General features: G+C 36.1%; 1 protein-coding gene across 1 annotated transcript in view; it reads left to right on the top strand.

The window, feature by feature from the left end:
* ADAMTS3 (ADAM metallopeptidase with thrombospondin type 1 motif, 3) overlaps positions 1-15,199 on the top strand; it is a 145,168-nt gene that overhangs the window by 116,176 nt on the left and 13,793 nt on the right. Inside the window, exons 10-16 of the mRNA XM_014529494.1 lie at positions 146-291; positions 1,459-1,634; positions 2,838-2,971; positions 4,528-4,651; positions 6,241-6,297; positions 6,553-6,636; positions 9,445-9,608. Of these exons, the coding sequence (XP_014384980.1) occupies positions 146-291; positions 1,459-1,634; positions 2,838-2,971; positions 4,528-4,651; positions 6,241-6,297; positions 6,553-6,636; positions 9,445-9,608 (885 nt within the window). The remainder of the gene's footprint in view (positions 1-145; positions 292-1,458; positions 1,635-2,837; positions 2,972-4,527; positions 4,652-6,240; positions 6,298-6,552; positions 6,637-9,444; positions 9,609-15,199) is intronic.

The raw sequence follows: 15,199 nt of genomic DNA, 5'->3' as shown, positions 1-15,199 counted from the left end.
ATATATAGAGATTGCTTTGGGGTCATTGTAAATACATTTCCACCTGGTGGGGGTTGGAGGAATGAAGCCCTTTCATTAGTGGTTCTTATATAACAACTTTAGCATATGCATGATTTTCACAATTGCCCTTTGTCATTTTCCTAAGTGGTGCTACAAGGGCCATTGCATGTGGAAGAATGCTAATCAACAAAAACAAGATGGCAATTGGGGGTCATGGACCAAATTTGGCTCCTGTTCCAGGACTTGTGGAACTGGTGTTCGTTTCAGAACACGCCAGTGCAACAATCCAATGTGAGTATGACCCCTGTAATTCTGTCACTTTTGTAAAGGCCAGAAAATGCTTCAATATAATGTTATTACTATTTCGTAAAGTACATGTAAAATACGGAGCATGAAAACTAAGGCTTTAAGTGTCTATTTTGGATAAATCTCCATTTATCAATTTTGTGAACTATAGTCAGTGGTTAAGATGAGAGGCTCGAATGAAGATGAGAGATTTTGAGGAAATTGCTGTTTGGGAATATTAAAGAGTTGAGTAGGGAAGCCCATCACTGTGCTCTGAGGGCCTGGGCACCAAGGCCATGAGACCCACTGTAAGAAGTGCAGGTGTGTCATGGTGGCAGTCGCACCAAACACATGCTTACTCACTTGGATTAGAAGGGGGATGCTTCAGGGCAGGGCAACAACAAAATAAAGATGGTAGAAGAAGGCCAAAGAACTGTTTGGGGAAAGTTATCAATTTATTCACTCAGACTAAATTGATTGAATTCCTATTGCGTACTGAAGAAAATTTATTTTCTAAGGGGAAAAATAACCAAAATATTAACCTTAGGACATTCTTCCTTGCCTAGGGCTTAAAATGTGAGCAGCCCTGTGTGTCTGGCAGCAGATGGCTCTGAACATGTCTTTTATAAACACTGAAGTTACATACATGTCTTCACAGGAAGAGATGATGGTAGTAGAAAAAAAAACAATAAAAATTACAGTAGTAAGAGCAGCTAAGTTTCACTATGAGCCACACTCAGTTCTAAGTGTTTCAAATATGTTCATGCATTCAATCCTCTCAATATTTCTCTAAGGAAGAAAAGACGGGAAACTGAGGCATAGAGCGGTGGTCACAGTCACTTTGGGCTGCATCTACATGTTTTATGCATGGTAGAAAATAAAAATTTTTCGAGTTCACATCTATGTTTTTATTTCTTTATAGATTTTTGCCATGCATTTAAAATACACTGTCTGAAAAGCCACTTGAAGTTGACTTTTGGGCCCCCTCCCTGCCCCCAGAGGGAGAGGATGGTGCTTTTGGAAAGGAATTGCAATTAGGAAGTATGAGTTCATTCACTTGGTGCTGGCAGCTCAGAAACTCTGGCTTTCTGCCCTCCCTAGAGCACTGTGTCTGCAAGCTTTCACTGCTGGACCAGAGCCAAAAGGCCTTTTTAAATGTTGTCTTTTCTTTAGGCCCATCAATGGTGGTCAGGATTGTCCGGGTGTTAATTTTGAGTACCAGCTTTGTAATACAGATGAATGCCCAAAGCACTTTGAAGACTTCAGAGCACAGCAGTGCCAGCAGCGTAACTCCCACTTTGAATACCAGAACAGCAAACACCACTGGATGCCCTATGAACATCCTGACTGTGAGTAGATGCCTGCCCTTTCCCCGCTGTGTGGTTGGTTACTTAGAGTTTATGCTTTGTCTACACCAATCCCTTGGACTCTTGATCCCTATGTGGTAACTTAGAAACCGTGGTGCTTACAGGGGTAAGTCCTTCTGGGTTTCCAAGAATAAGGTTAACGTCCTCCTTTCTCTAGAGAGGTGAGACTTGTGGAATAGTTCCTGGCAAGCAGCACTACCGCCATCACTACTGGAAAGACCAGTGGAATGCAGACAAAATGAAAAGCCTGAAGAGATGTTGAGTTTCCTCATTCAGTGGAAATCCCTCTACTAGGAAACACTTTTGGAATTTTGTTATCTGTCCTTTCTGAATAATTAGAGGGAAATACTGTTCTTTTACAGTGGGGTCAGGAGTAAGAAGAAGACCAGTATTTAATAACAACAGAAACTTCCTAACCTTTTTACTTTTGTACTATACACCGGTTTTTGAAAAATACACTTGGGAACTCCCTTTTAACGTTTCACTTCTTACCCTTGAATTTTCAGTTACTTTTGTGTTCAAATGGAAACTTCTCACCATATTTCTTACTTGGGTGAATATAAGAAAATAATTACTTGATTATCATGTGGTATAGGGCACTGCTGAGTTCAGGTGAAAAGCTGTTTTAAAAGAAAGATGCATCCATGTAGGAATTAAAAGTTGGAGTTAAGAAGAAATGCATTATTATTTTTTCAGTCTATTTTGGTGAAGTGAGTCACAGAAATTATATTAAATTTAATTGAGATTATACAAAGGCAAAAGGTGTACTAGGTCATTGGGTTAAATGAAAGAGAAACCCTTTCGGCGCTGTCAGCACCACTGAAAGCAAAGTGGTTCTGATTTAAAGCATTTGAAGAGCCGTGGTTAAATCCAGGATTGCTGCACAACCTAGTTTGCTGAGATAGTTCCAGTTTAGACCTGTTGTCCCTGTGTAGTTACTAATAGAGCCCTTTTTCACTCTCAAGAGTATCCCAGTTTAGATGTTAAATCATATGGTCACCCTGGTTGAAACAAATATGTTAAATATGTGTAATTTCTTCTTCTCTTTATTTTATTTATTTATACCTTTTTTTTTAATTTGTTTTCGGGAAATCATGTTGAAACTTTACATTTAAAAAATAAAATAAACTATACTGTTCAAATATACCACTTTACATAGTTGATTTAATCCTCTATCTCATGCAGCCAAGAAAAGATGCCACCTTTACTGTCAATCCAAAGAGACTGGCGATGTTGCCTACATGAAACAGCTGGTACACGATGGGACGCGCTGTTCCTACAAAGACCCGTACAGCATATGTGTGCGAGGAGAGTGTGTGGTGAGCTCCCTGCAATATACTGCAATTCTACTTTTACTGTCTTTCATCTGCATATTTTCAGAATGTTTAAACCACTTCATATCTGGGACATCACATTATGATGTAAATGTATGAATAGCTCATTAGCGAGACTAAGTCTGGGAGAAACTGCACTTAATAAAATCAAACTTTGCTCACTGGCCGAATCAAGACTTAACTGTAGTCGTCCCAGTTTCCAGCCAAATCCTTTTCCTTAGTCACTGATGTCTGTAGGTTGGGAATACAACATGGGAACAATGCCTTTGCTTTGAGTTTTTGACTAGTAGCGATCTGCTGTTAAAGTACACTTTTTTAAAAAAATTCAATGCTTAATGTACTTTATATTTTGTTTAAGAGATAATAGAAACTTTTATTGGAACAAAAATAGTGAAGATGCAAAAACTATTTTTTTTGGCCCTATTTAATCTCTTTTTAAAAGGAAGGTTTTTTTTCCGTACTTTATATTTTGTTTAAGAGATAATAGAAACTTTTCTTGGAACAAAAATAGCGAAGATGCAAAAACTATTTTTTGGCCCCATTTAATCTCTTTTATAAAGGCAGTTTTTTTCTTACTCATGTTCATATATCATGCTAAATTGATAGGGGACTATCATTATTAACTGAACACATGCTCCTGTTTGATTTCTTTTCACTTCAGAACAACTAGTGTTATATTAATGACTCTTACATGCACAGGTGCCTCATAGTTGATCTGAATTTTCCCTGAAAGTAAAATCTGTGTTTGGTCATCTTTTACCTCCCCCATGTCTCGCACATCAATGGATGTGTGATAATTATTTCTTCTGTCCACTTTCACCTCAAACTTACGAGTGCTGTGGCCTGCCACATACTCTTATCCTACACTGACTTACGTTAGGAGCTGCCCCAGCTCAGAAATTTTACCTTCAGTAATTCCCAGTTACGTTAATGTGAAAATGTAAACACTCAAGGCCTTGCACAGCCTGTGCTTTGCACCATCTTTCCTTTGGTGTAAATATGGCTAAATATTGTTCTCTGAACCCACTTTATGTGAACACACAATTTCCATGGCTCTGTTTGAATCCCTCCACATTCCTAAAATCGATTTCCACAAACTCGATTCCTTCAGGGACCTGTGAATGTCTCTACCACTTTGGTAAAGTTTTGTCTTCCATTCCTAGCCAACTTGTAAAGCTTGTACTAATGTACAACTCACAGTTTTATTATTCATTTTTATAAATATGAGAGCAACCAGGGAAACTCACTAACTTTTCGTCTCCTCAGCATCTACTACAACATTTGTGCTTAATACATTTTGATAATGATGTCGACTGTGTATGATGGTCATTAGACTGGGGGAAGTTTATCTGGAGTACTAGTCATTTGATTGCACAGTAGTTCTTTTAAAAGACTGAGGTATTTAAATCAGAGCCAGAAAGAAAGTTTGGTGCAAGCGGCTTAACTGTGGGATCCTGATTAAACAAAGTCATCATTCTCTAGGATACGGACCTTGACTTGACACATTAAAATTAGCCACATTTCACTTCTTCTCTCCCCAGAAAGTGGGCTGTGATAAAGAAATTGGTTCTAACAAGGTTGAGGATAAGTGTGGTGTCTGTGGAGGAGATAATTCTCATTGTCGAACTGTGAAGGGGACCTTTACCAGAACTCCCAGGAAGCTTGGTAAGATGAGGCCTCTGATGGATTTAGTATCCTTCTCTATGATTTGTATTTTTTGAGAATTCGTTTAAGAATGCAGCATTTTCTCTATAAACATAATAAAACATTAGCTGCTGATTTATTTTTATTCAGATAACCTTTTAAGGAAATATTTTAAAAAACTTTTCATGCTCCATAGCATTTATGATAAAAAATTATCTACTAAATTTTGATAAGGAACAAGTAAAATCACTATCAATTATAGTAGTTAGCTAAAATCTGTTTCGTTTTATTTTGCTTTTAATAAAATGCATTAGATCTAATAAAATTGATGCTTATTTTGAACTTTCTATTGTACATAAATTGTTAGAACGTAAAAAAATCACAAAACTTTAGATACGATTTAAAATATTACATTAGTTTTACTTCTTTTACTTTAAAAGTGAACAGGTTTTTCCTATTTTTAAGTCTATAAATCTAGGGTCCATATTTCATATATTTTTTATAATTTTATATTAAACAAAATTGAGGTACAAACAAAAATAACCTATGGTATAATTGCTTGTGCATGTGAACTTTTGTGCTCATTATATAATTAATGACCTGGTCTTAGGCATATGATATGGTAAATTTCAACAGGTGAAACAAAAACATAAAGAATATGAAAAGATATTAGGAGTCTCATAATTATCCATTGGAATTTTCATAAAAAAATTAGATGCAAACACTTATTACAAAAATTTTTTTTAGTTTATAACAAATATTTTGTTATTCAATAAGTATTTATTAGGCAAATATTTCTGATAATTTGACATTTAAAAATAAATTTGATGTGGTGCTTCCCTTGAGAAACTTCTCTTATATCATCCAAAATAACACAAAACGATTTGGTGTACTTTGAGCATATGTTGTGGTGGTAATTTAAGAGAAAAGAAATTATAAAAAAGTTGGTCTTCATCCAAATGAAATAATTCTCTTAGTTCTTTTTATTCTCATTATACATCAGCTACCCAACTCAAGTCAATTCCACACATCCCTGCTTTGCTCTGATATGCTGGGGGTGGCAGAGCTAGGTGACTTAACTCCAGTGTGTTTCCTTAGGCATTCTTTGCTGTAGTTATTGATGTCTTTGTTATTCCTGTGAGATAATTTACTATGTTTTGTACCTTGAACATTGTTAAAAAGCAAATATTGCCTTCTTGCTGATTATATTATTTTAATAAAGCAAACAGAATTAGAATGTTATATATAAAAATAAATAATGGGTTGGTGGAGTAAAATGTAATTTTCTCCATCTTACGAAGTGATTTACTGCAGTTATATATTATTATTTTAGGTGTAAAATAATTCATTTTGTTTTCTTTCCAGAGTGAATTAATGTAATGAAAATTTTTTAGACTCATTTATCCTATATATTGTGTTAATATGAGCTAGTGATACTTTTTTGCAGACACCTCAAAAATTATGCTAAACCTGTGAATCAAGGTCAGAAGAAAAGAAGAAAGCTTTCATCAGCCATACAGATTCAAACTGTTCAAAGATAATCTAACATCCACTTCTTTGCACTAAGTCTGTGGTAGTCATTCAATAGACTAATTAACCTTTTCCAACAGGGAAACATTTAAGCAAGCGGTGCCATACAGAATTCGAGTTGCTGGGAAATGAAATCTGCAAGTATTCACCTTCAAATCACCTATATCATTTTTCATTCATGCTCAGTCTTACTTTCATTGACTATTAACAGTTTATTGGCATTAGCTAACTATTGTATATGTGTTTTGACTTCAACATATAAAATTACAGAACATATTTTTAACTTACCTAATAATATATATACATATATATATAGCTTATCATATAGTCAATGAAACAGCAAGACTTTGATAAACACGAAACCTCCACTAATTAAAGACATTCTATTTAAGGGAAGACAAGAGGCGCCTTCACTTTACCCAAAGGAGCTCGTAATGTTTCTCTTGCTGAAACAAGGGAAGCTAAAAATGTACTGGGTAAGTTGTCGCACACTGCAGAAAGATGGGCATCCATAAATGGAATCAAGCTGTTTTGCTGTCCTTAGCTTCTTAAGCATGTTACTCGTAGCCATTGCACACTTAGGCAAACATGGTACTTTTCTTGTACTGGACTTTCCTTGGCTCAGGTGCTGAAACCCTGACCCCAAAATTACTATTCCATTAGTTAAACCACTAATGAATAATGTGAAAAGTTGGATCAATCTACCCATAGGTAGATGATAATTGTCCATATACAAATGGAAAACATATTTCTTTCCAAGTCCATCAGCAGTTGTGTATTTATAACTGAACTACAGGCTCGGTGCATGAAATTCATGCAAGGGCCTTGGCCCCAGCCTTGGCCACTGCGGCTTTGTCCAGAAGGAAGGAATTCAACATATAAAATTACAGAACATATTTTTAACTTACCTAATAATATATATACATATATATATAGCTTATCATATAGTCAATGAAACAGCAAGACTTTGATAAACACGAAACCTCCACTAATTAAAGACATTCTATTTAAGGGAAGACAAGAGGCGCCTTCACTTTACCCAAAGGAGCTCGTAATGTTTCTCTTGCTGAAACAAGGGAAGCTAAAAATGTACTGGGTAAGTTGTCGCACACTGCAGAAAGATGGGCATCCATAAATGGAATCAAGCTGTTTTGCTGTCCTTAGCTTCTTAAGCATGTTACTCGTAGCCATTGCACACTTAGGCAAACATGGTACTTTTCTTGTACTGGACTTTCCTTGGCTCAGGTGCTGAAACCCTGACCCCAAAATTACTATTCCATTAGTTAAACCACTAATGAATAATGTGAAAAGTTGGATCAATCTACCCATAGGTAGATGATAATTGTCCATATACAAATAGAAAACATATTTCTTTCCAAGTCCATCAGCAGTTGTGTATTTATAACTGAACTACAGGCTCGGTGCATGAAATTCATGCAAGGGCCTTGGCCCCAGCCCTCGGCCACTGCGGCTTTGTCCAGAAGGAAGGAAGTCCAGAAGGACATCTGGTTTAATTAGCATATTATGCTTTTATTATTATATATTTCTTTAGAATAAGGCAGGATTTTAAATATGAAGATAACTTACTAATTAGAAGTTTAGCGATCTGTACTCACTGCTTAGACTTTTGAAATAATATAGAGGTTGATAAAATATTTTCAGAAGTTCAACTAAATACTCTAAAAATTGGCCGCACTTCCAAAGAGTGGTTTACAAAACTAAAATCACAGTAGAGGGACACAGGAAAGTATAGAATTTGCCTGAATTGTTGACACAATTCACAGGTCAACACAAGATAAATGGCTAGTAGTTTAGAAACAAGATCAACTCTTTTCTTCCTCTTTAATTAAAAAAAGGGAGTGTAGCCCCTAATCTCATGCCAGATGTCACACAAGCTACCAGTGCTTTGAAGTTAATTTCTGAAACTGCTTCTTTCAGTTCATGTATGCCCTCTTCTGCGTGCAGGAACAGTGAGAACGGAATGCTCAGCTAACCAAGGTTGTCGCTTTTGTTTTCTCCTTTGCTTCCTACAAAATTTACCACACATGCAAAGGGTACCTTAAGATGTTTGATATACCCCCTGGTGCTAGACATGTGTTAATCCAAGAAGACGAGGCTTCTCCTCATATTCTTGGTAAGTGTTTCTGTCCACTGGCTCTGCTTTAACATGCATTTAAACATGGAACTGTCAAAGATATATCTATATCTATATATGTATATATATATCTATATAACCTATATATAGATATATATAGATATTTATGTCTATAGATGTATATATATATACATATATACATATATACACATATATATACACACACATATATACATACACATAGATATGCATGATTGAAGTTATATATAAATGCATTATTGTGTGATTTTGTTGGTCATTTCTCCCAACTACTCTTCCTTTAAAACAAGAAATATTAAAAAATGGAGATTTAATTTTTGTTGAACTTTGATTGGTTCATTATTTCATGAAGAAAGAAAAACCATCTGTCATATTTGTACATGTGCATTTTTGCTCTGCATTAGGAGATAAGAAAAAATAAATATGTTAAAATGCATTAAAGTAAGGAATAATATCAGAAAAATTTGCCGTATTTATTTTGACAAATTAGTTCTGATATTTTGGTTGATGCCATACTGTATGCCTCTCCTTAATTGTATTGCATTTTAAGTTTTTTGACTGAAAAGCAACCACATGTGAATTTTACTAGTCTAATAAAAATTTTCCCACCATCTGTTCTGTGTCCAGTTTCTGACTGGTACATGCAGATCCCTTTGCATGGCTGTTTGTAATTTCCTAAAGAAGATTCTTTTGAATAACTTGAAAGAGATACACAGTAATAAATAAACCATTATGTTATAATAAGCCATTATATGCTGAACTAACATACATGATTTATATTAATTATTATAGAAGTATCCATTATTTTCAAAGTATTTCCAGGTTTCTGAGGAAATGTCTAGGATTGAGTGAGTTTGAAACTGTTAACCTCTTTGACAGTGTTTTCAAATGGGAACATTTCCCAATTTTTATCTTCTGTGTAACCGTCTTGCTATTGTTTTTGACTAGTTAGAAATCCTTCTTGGGGATTTTAAATGCCTAATGAAGGAAAAGGGACTCAGAGCAGAACTAACACTCAATTTGACTTGTTTGATGCTAATAAACACAGTCTTTGACTTATAGAAGGGGGTAGATAGACTTAATAGGGATCATCAAAGCTGCAATCTGATAAAATAAAATGTCTGCTGGTTACTCATTTTCCTTCCTTTAGCTATTAAGAACCAGGCTACAGGCCACTATATTTTAAATGGCAAAGGGGAAGAAGCCAAGTCACGGACCTTCATTGATCTTGGTGTGGAATGGGATTATAATATTGAAGATGACATTGAAACTCTTCACACAGATGGACCTCTGCACGATCCTGTTATTGTTTTGGTATGTGGCATTACAGGCTCTCTATGTGTAGTTGATTTAGCTGTAATTTTCTTATTTATTTATCTGAAAGCACTTTTATCTTGAACATGGAATATTTAGTTGCTTGTTTTTTTTATAATTCCATTTATCTGCTTCTTTCCACTCTTTGACAACTTTGCCATATATTTTATTATATAATTATATGTACAGTATAAACCCAATAACACGGTATTATGATTTTTTGCTTGAGTAATCAAGACAAGAAAATATATATTTACCATTTCCAACATTCTTCATTTTTTCTTATAAGTCTGACTTTCCACCAGGTATCATTCACTTTCAATATAAAGAACTTCCCTTCACATTTCTTGTAGTGTGGGTATGTGTGCTGGCAAAGAATTCTCTCAACCTTCAGTTATCTGAAAATATCTTTATTTCACCCTTGTTCTTAAAGGATATGTTTACTAGATACAAACTTGTTGGTTGCTAGTTCGTCTTTCTCTTTCAGTGCTTTGAAGATGTTTTTACAATGTTGCAGGGAGTTCCAGGAATGTTAGGGCTGATCAAGGATATGACTATGAGGTGACAGTAACATACAAAAGCTTTACTGGTGACACCTTAGCAGGTTTGCCTGTAGGGCCACCATCCAATAGGGAAGAAAAGAAAGGGAACTTCCATGAGAGAAGAGAGTGGAGAGGGGCTTTATGTAGCTAGGTGATATCGCTCGGCAGCACAGGGGGAGCCTCTGGGTCTGAGTGCTCCCGGGGCAGCAGCAGCAGCTTGGGATCCTTATAGCCCCAGTTTCACGTATAGTTGGCAGATATTGGATACAGTTTCATATGGGTCTGCAAAGCAAGCTACCTCTAATGGCTAACAACAAGCTTGTTTGGGCTACATTTAAAACAACTGTATATAAAATTTTGGGTTTGCTGCTAGCAGGCTTTTAAGCTAAAGAGGCTCAGCCTGTGGTGAAGGACTAGACAACCTCAGGGCCAATAGACAGGGGCCATCTTTGACTCATTCATGTAGTGTCTGTCTTCTAGAATCCATAATTTCTGATAAGAAGTAGCCTCATTTATATTGCTGCTCTATACACAAAGTGTCCATTTTCTCAGGCTACTTTTTAAGATTTTTTTCTTTGTCATTTTGCTTTGTTTAATAGTTTGTTTATGCTTAGTTTGTGACCTTTTTTGTATGTATCAGGCTTGGGATTCACCAAGCATCTTGGCTCTGAAAGTTGAAGTTTTTCACCAATTTTGGATTAGTTTACCATTATGTGTTCAAGTTTGTTTGCCCCCCCCCCCACCCGCCTAGTCATTTCTCTACTCCTAGGACTCATTTACATGTATGTTAAACCAGTTGAAATTATTCCAGAAGTCTCTCAGGCTTTGGTTATGCTGTATGATCTTTTATTCTCTGTTCTTCAGATTGGAGAGTTTCTGTTGAGCTGTGTTCAGGCTCACTGACTGTGTCTTATGTGGTCTCCAATCTGTTGTTGAGTTCATCCAGTAAATTTTTCATGTCAGATGCTGGTGTGCTTTTCTTTTCTAGAATTTCCATTTTCTCCCCCGGAGTCATTTCTGCTTCTCTGCTGAGATTTCTGTATATTTCCACTCATTTTGTCTAATTTTTCCTTTAAGTCCTGCATCTTCACGTTGTCTGCTTCTATGGACTGATTTTTTTAATGAGTCATTTTCCTGCTTCAACAGTCTTTTTTATTATACCCTGGACATGATAGATGGTGAGTTGTAGGGCCTTTGGTTTATGTCACCTTCCTTATAGGAGTTGGGTTTATCATAGCTGACAGACAGTCAGTTCCCTCTGATCCTAGGGCCCTGGTTTATTCTTCATTACAGCTGAGCTTTTTCATTTTGTCCTTGTTTTTATGACTTGGCAGTTTGGGCGCATTAACTCAACACCTGGGGGTTGATGAGGCCTCTTGACCCTGGCTGGATAAGAACTCCCAGGTCTCTCAGCCCCGTCTGACTCTCAGCACCTCTGTCCTGTTCCCAGGCCCGCAGCAGCCACTCACTAGTAGGTGGTGTGGTGTCTTGGCCCCGGGCATGCACAGACCAGCCCTCCGCCTGGGACTCATGCATCCTCTGGGCCACCCCTCCATGCAGCCCCCTGTTCTTTAGTGCTCTGCCCTGTGAGTTCCATAGTCTGCACTCTGTCCCCTCAGCTCAGTGAGAATGCGGTCTTGGCTGGAGTTCAGCAACCTGTGCCAGGGGCCAGACCTGGCTCTATCAGGAAGCCAGGACCTGGCACTTTTCTCTTCTCACAGGGATCATTGTCCTTTGCTATTATTCACTGTCTCCCCCCACAAATTTCCCTCCTATAATTCTGTCCAGTTTTATTGCTTTTAATGTCAGGAAGGTACCTCTATTACTCCCACATGGATGAAAGCAGAAGGCATCTACTTGATTGGAAAAAAAGTGTTGCATTCTGTGTACAAATATTTATTAGACTCTCTATAACAAATATTGCACTAATCTAAAACCAAATCTTCCCACTCAATCCCAAGGGTTTGTTTTTCCTTTGAAAATTATTTCCCTTTGGTAAAGTGCCTGTTCAAATCGTTTGCCTATTGCTAAAGTAGTTATTTTTTGTTGAGTTTTAAGAGTTGTTTATATATACTTGATATAATAAGTCCTCTGTAAAATAAGTGATTTGCCAAATATTTCTTCTAGTCTATAATTTTTTTCCTTTCTCTTAGTCTCTCACAGAGCAAAATATTATATTTTAACTTTGCTAAAATCTTGTTTCTTTTATGGATCAAGATTTTGGTGTTAGTTGGGTTTTAACAGTTGTTGTTTGTTTTGTTTTGTTTTGTTTTGTTTTTTGCCTAATCCAAGGTCAAAATGTTTTCTCTTTTTTGCTAACAGTTCTGTAGTTTTACATTTCACATTTAGGTTTATGAACCATTTTTAGTTAATTTTTACATAAATTTTGTGTGATATGTTAGATTCTTACTTTGCATACAGATGTTTATATTATCTATTGCCCCATAACAAATTAACCCCAATTTTCTGGCTAAATGCAAAGCAACATTCCTTGTCTCCTAGTTTCTGTGGATCAGGTATCTGGGAGCAGATGAAATGGCTAGTTCTGGCTCAGGGTATCTCATGAGGTTGCTGTCAGCGGTGGCGAAGCACCTCGAGGCTTACCAGCTCAGTCAATGGCTGTTGGGAGGCCTCAGAAGGTTACTCCTAAGCTATTCCTGTGGGGACTGGTGGGCCTGGGATGTTCACCATTTAAGCCTATCCATAGGCTGCTTATGGGAGGTGTCCTCATCCCATGGCAGCTGGCTTCCACTAGAACAAGTGGTTCAGGTGACAAAGAAAGTGAAAGAGTACGACCAAGACAGAATCGGTCTTTTCTAACCTCATCTTGGAAGTGATATCCCCTCTTGTCTGCTGTTGTTTGTTTGTCAGAAGCAAGTCAGTGAGTCCAGCCCACATGGGAGGGGTGAGGATTTAAGCTGCATGTATGGAGAGGGAAAGTACAAAGCATCTGTGGACAGCATTTGAAGTCACCACAATGTCCAGTTGTTCCAGCACCATTTGTTCAAACAACAAAAAACAAACCAGAAACTGTTTTTTAATTACATTGTCTTTCACCTACATCAAAAATTAATTGTCCAAATGTATGTGGGTTTATTTTTGGACTATCATTCTGTTCCATGGGTTAGATGATTTTATAGCAAGATATATAATATTCAAAATCTTGTTAAGTTTGAATGATTGGAGATCAGAGCTCTATTTCACTTTTATGTAACTACACTGCATTCTTTTCCAGCCACACAGGTATCTTGTCTCAGATCCCTGCCATTTTACCTCCACGGTGGGTGGCCTCAAGGCTTTGCTCACTGATAGTAATGTGGACATAGGGATCAATGTGGGCTGGAGAGATAGGAGACCTATAGCTAGCCTAGAGGTTTGTGGACAAGCAGTGCTCTATCATCATGATCTTTCTTTCCTTCCCTAAAAGACTGGAACCCCAGCAAGGGAGCCCCGAAACATGGGGGCTAGGTTGTCTGGGACTGAAAGCATTAGACATCTGGCTAGAGTGTAAGGGCCAGGGCATAGTTTTTAATGCTTTTTTAAAAACAAAGACTAGAAGGGGAAAAGAGAATAGAACTCAGATAACCCCAGCTTTCTAGCGATTTAGCATCCCTCGATTTCTCAAACAAAAGGTGTTTCTAAAAGTTTAGTTTAAAATACCAATGAATTATGAGTGGATAATAAAGCTGTGGTACCTTTACACAATGGAATAGTACTCAGCCTTAAAAAAAGAAGGAATTCTTACCTTTTGTGACAGCATGGATGAACCTGGAGAACATTATGCTAGTTGAAATAAGCCAGCCAGAGAAAGAGAAATATCACATGATCTCACTTATATGTGGAATCTACTGAACAAAATGAACAAGAAAAATAGAGACAGACTCATAGACAGAGAGCAAGCTGACAGCTGAGGGAGGGGAAGATTGAGCAAAAAAGAGAATAAAACTAGAAAAAAAAAACAACTAAAAAAAAAACCCATACCAATGAATTGCACATTTCTCCACTTATATGATGCGTCGTAAGTACATGAAAGTTAACTATTTATTTTTTAAAATAATTCTTTGCTCTAAACAAAATTAAAAAGCAAATTTAAAATTCCATATACTTGCAATGCTTATAAAAAGTTAATATCATTATTGCATAGATTATTTAGAAAAAAGATGTATACCAATTTCACAAAAAGAGGACATGATGTGAATATGCAATGTACAGCAGACAAGATTCACATGGCTACAAACAGGAAAATTAAACTTTGCTATTTATTAAGTAAATAACAACCAAAACAACAATCTTTTGCCCAGTTAATAAAGATGAAAACTATATAATAGGTAGTGCTGAATTGGGGCACTTTCATATACTATCTGATTATGAAAGTAATGATTATTCTAACTATTCTGAGGTGTTTGTACTGTTTAGCCCCAAGTTACCATAAAGGTAGGGACAAATTCTAATCAATACAAATATTTATGATAAGTAAATGGTTAAATAATGTGCATGACCTTTAGGATTATACACTGTGCTGACATTTAAAGTTACATTTTTAAATAATATTTACTATCTTGAGAAATGTGCATAATACATTTAGTGAAATAAGCAAGTCTAGAAAGTATGTGTGTATGTGCACATACACATAATATGAAACTATCTTGAGGGTATATCCTAAAATAATAGAAGTATTTCAGTTTTCTCTGGTTTAGTATAATTATGGATGATTTTTTCCCCTGTATTTTTCTATGATCTATATTTTCTGAAGGGAACTTTATTATTTTGCTCATCATAACAAAACACTTTAAAAATAATTTTTAAATGCACTAAGGAGATATATAATTTATGAAATTTACAGTGAATCTTATAAAATTATTATTTTTATAATACAAACTTTTACTCCTCAGTGTATGTATTTTTATATTTTTTATGGTCAAAGTTTTATATATTTAAGGTTTTGTGTGTGTGTGTGTGTTTTTTTCTTAAACAGGGCACATTTGTACCTTAGTTGATTAAAATAAAAACATGTTTTTAGAAACAACTTGAAAGTCTTCCAGTTTCAAT

This window comes from Myotis brandtii, unplaced genomic scaffold (genome assembly GCF_000412655.1).
Source record: "Myotis brandtii unplaced genomic scaffold, ASM41265v1 scaffold681, whole genome shotgun sequence".
NCBI lineage: Eukaryota > Metazoa > Chordata > Mammalia > Chiroptera > Vespertilionidae > Myotis > Myotis brandtii.
This window is presented reverse-complemented; position numbering and strand designations above follow the sequence as displayed.